Source organism: Myotis davidii, unplaced genomic scaffold, assembly GCF_000327345.1.
Source record: "Myotis davidii unplaced genomic scaffold, ASM32734v1 scaffold663, whole genome shotgun sequence".
Classification (NCBI taxonomy): Eukaryota; Metazoa; Chordata; class Mammalia; order Chiroptera; family Vespertilionidae; genus Myotis; species Myotis davidii.
In genome coordinates this window covers 992228-994183 of record NW_006295816.1, presented here as the reverse complement: position 1 = coordinate 994183, position 1956 = coordinate 992228, and the positions used below count along the sequence as shown (strand labels likewise).

The following is a 1956-nucleotide window of genomic DNA, read 5'->3' as shown; positions in this document are numbered from 1 at the left end:
CGAGCCAGGGAGCGGGTACAGCCACCCCCTCAACCCCCCCCCACGGGGCCCGGCACTGAGCTGTGCAGGTCCGGCCCCTGGGGACGGGTCAGACCCCGACCAAGTCACTAGAGAGGGAGCCTCGCTCTGGGGCCCCCAGTAGGCCCCTCGCGCTCCTTGAAAGAGCTGGTAAGGACCCCTCCCCAAGCCGGAGCCCCAGCCCGTGCCCAGCTCCCTCCCCGAGTGCTGCTGGGGCCCACGCGTGGGTGTGGGCTTGGGGGAGGGAGAGGGGGAGGGTGAGAGCAGGTGGCTGAATCAGCACCCCCCCCCGCCCCCCGCCCCCAGGTGCTCTCCAGCGCTGAGCCCCACATGCGGCTGAAGTTCAGCGGCCCCTGGCGGCCGCATCTCCATGGCCCTCGTGGCTTTCCTGGTGCTAGCGGCTCGTGTGCGGGGAGCGTGCACGCGTCCGCCATCTCAGTGACTTCCCGTGGGTCTGGCCTCCCCTGTGGACAGGCCCCCACTGTGGGGCCGGCCGCCCTGGCCGATGGCTCAGTGTGGGGGTGGCCGTGGGCCGTGAGCGGATGTGACTCGGGTGGACCCGCCCCTGCCCCGAGCTGGTGACATGGTGCTGATTCGGGGACATTAAAGCTGCTGCTGTGAAAGGCGCCTGTGTGACTCTTGGGAGAGGGGGTGTCGGGGGGCAGCTCCCCGGGGGGTCAGGACTGTCCTGCCTGGCGCAGGGCCCCTCTGTCCGGCCCTGGTCACTGTCCTGTGACCCTCGGTCTTCAACTTGTCCCCCAAAGAGCAGCTGGGGGTATGTCCTCACTGCCCCCCGAGGGCTGAGTCATAGGTGGGGCTGCCTCGTGCAGCAGCCGGCCCCCGGCCCCCACCCAGGGCGCGGAGGGAGATAAATGGGCCCTGAGGGGGCAGCGGCTGAGGCCGCAGCGCAGTCGCCTGGCCCCCTGGCAGCCCCGTTGCCCCGGCCCTCCCGGAGGAGGCTGCTGCTCCTGGTAGGACGGGGTCGGACGGGCGGGCAGGGCCTCGGGGTTGAGTGGACCTGGGTCTGGCCGAGTGGAGGTCTCTGGACCCGAGGAGGCTCTGGGGCCCCCCACCCCGCCCCTTGCCCTGGACCTGCTGCGGGAGCCCTCCCTTAGACCGCAGGCTGCCCGTGCCCGCCCTCCGGGGTCCCTGCTCCGTAGCCTGTGGCCGGGCCTCCTTCCTCCCGCTGCCTCAGCGCTGCTCTGCCTTCCCTCATCCGTCCCATCTCCTCCCCCCTCATCTCTTTCTCTCTCCCTCTGTATAACTGTACATACTCACTCTCCATCTCTGGATTTCTCTCTCTTTTTTAAGGTTTCTTTTTAAATACTTTTATTGATTTCAGAGAGGAAGGGAGAGGAAGAGAGAGATAGAAACATCAGTGATGAGAATCGTGGATCGGCTGCCTCCTGCACGCCCCACACTGAGGATCGAACCCATAACCCAGGCCTGTGCCCCCACTGGGAATCGAACCCTGACCTCCTGGCTCATAGGCCGATGCTCCACCACTGAGCCACCCAGGCTGGGCCCCGGGCCGATTTCTGTGTCTCTTTATCGATCTCTGTCCCTCACCCTCTGTCTCTCTGGCCCCTTCCCTGTCTCTCCCTGACTCTCATTGTCCCTTCATCTGTGTCTGTCTCTCTCTGTCCCTGGCCTGGCCTCAGTCTGCCTCAGTGTCTGGGTCCCCCCTCTCCTTGTCCCCCCGCCAGCCTCTGCCCTGAGCCTCTTCTCTCCTCACAGCCTGACTTCGCGATGCCCGCGTGGGCCATGGCGCTGATGGTCCTGGCGTTGGGCAGCGTCCCGCTGGCCTCAGGGACCCCTGTCCCAGCCCCGCAGCTCCCCCCTCAGGGCTCTCCCCAGGCCACTCCCCGCCCTGCGGCCTCGGAGAGCCCCCCAGGGAAGAGCCCCCCAGCCAGCACCACCGGGAGCCCGCCCGGCCCC

At 67.8% G+C, this 1956-nt stretch overlaps 1 protein-coding gene across 1 annotated transcript in view; it reads left to right on the top strand.

Moving 5' to 3' along the window:
- COL7A1 (collagen type VII alpha 1) overlaps positions 1–1956 on the top strand; it is a 60839-nt gene that overhangs the window by 36928 nt on the left and 21955 nt on the right. The window contains 1 exon segment of the mRNA XM_015568266.1: positions 188–245. Coding sequence (XP_015423752.1) covers positions 188–245 — 58 coding nt within the window.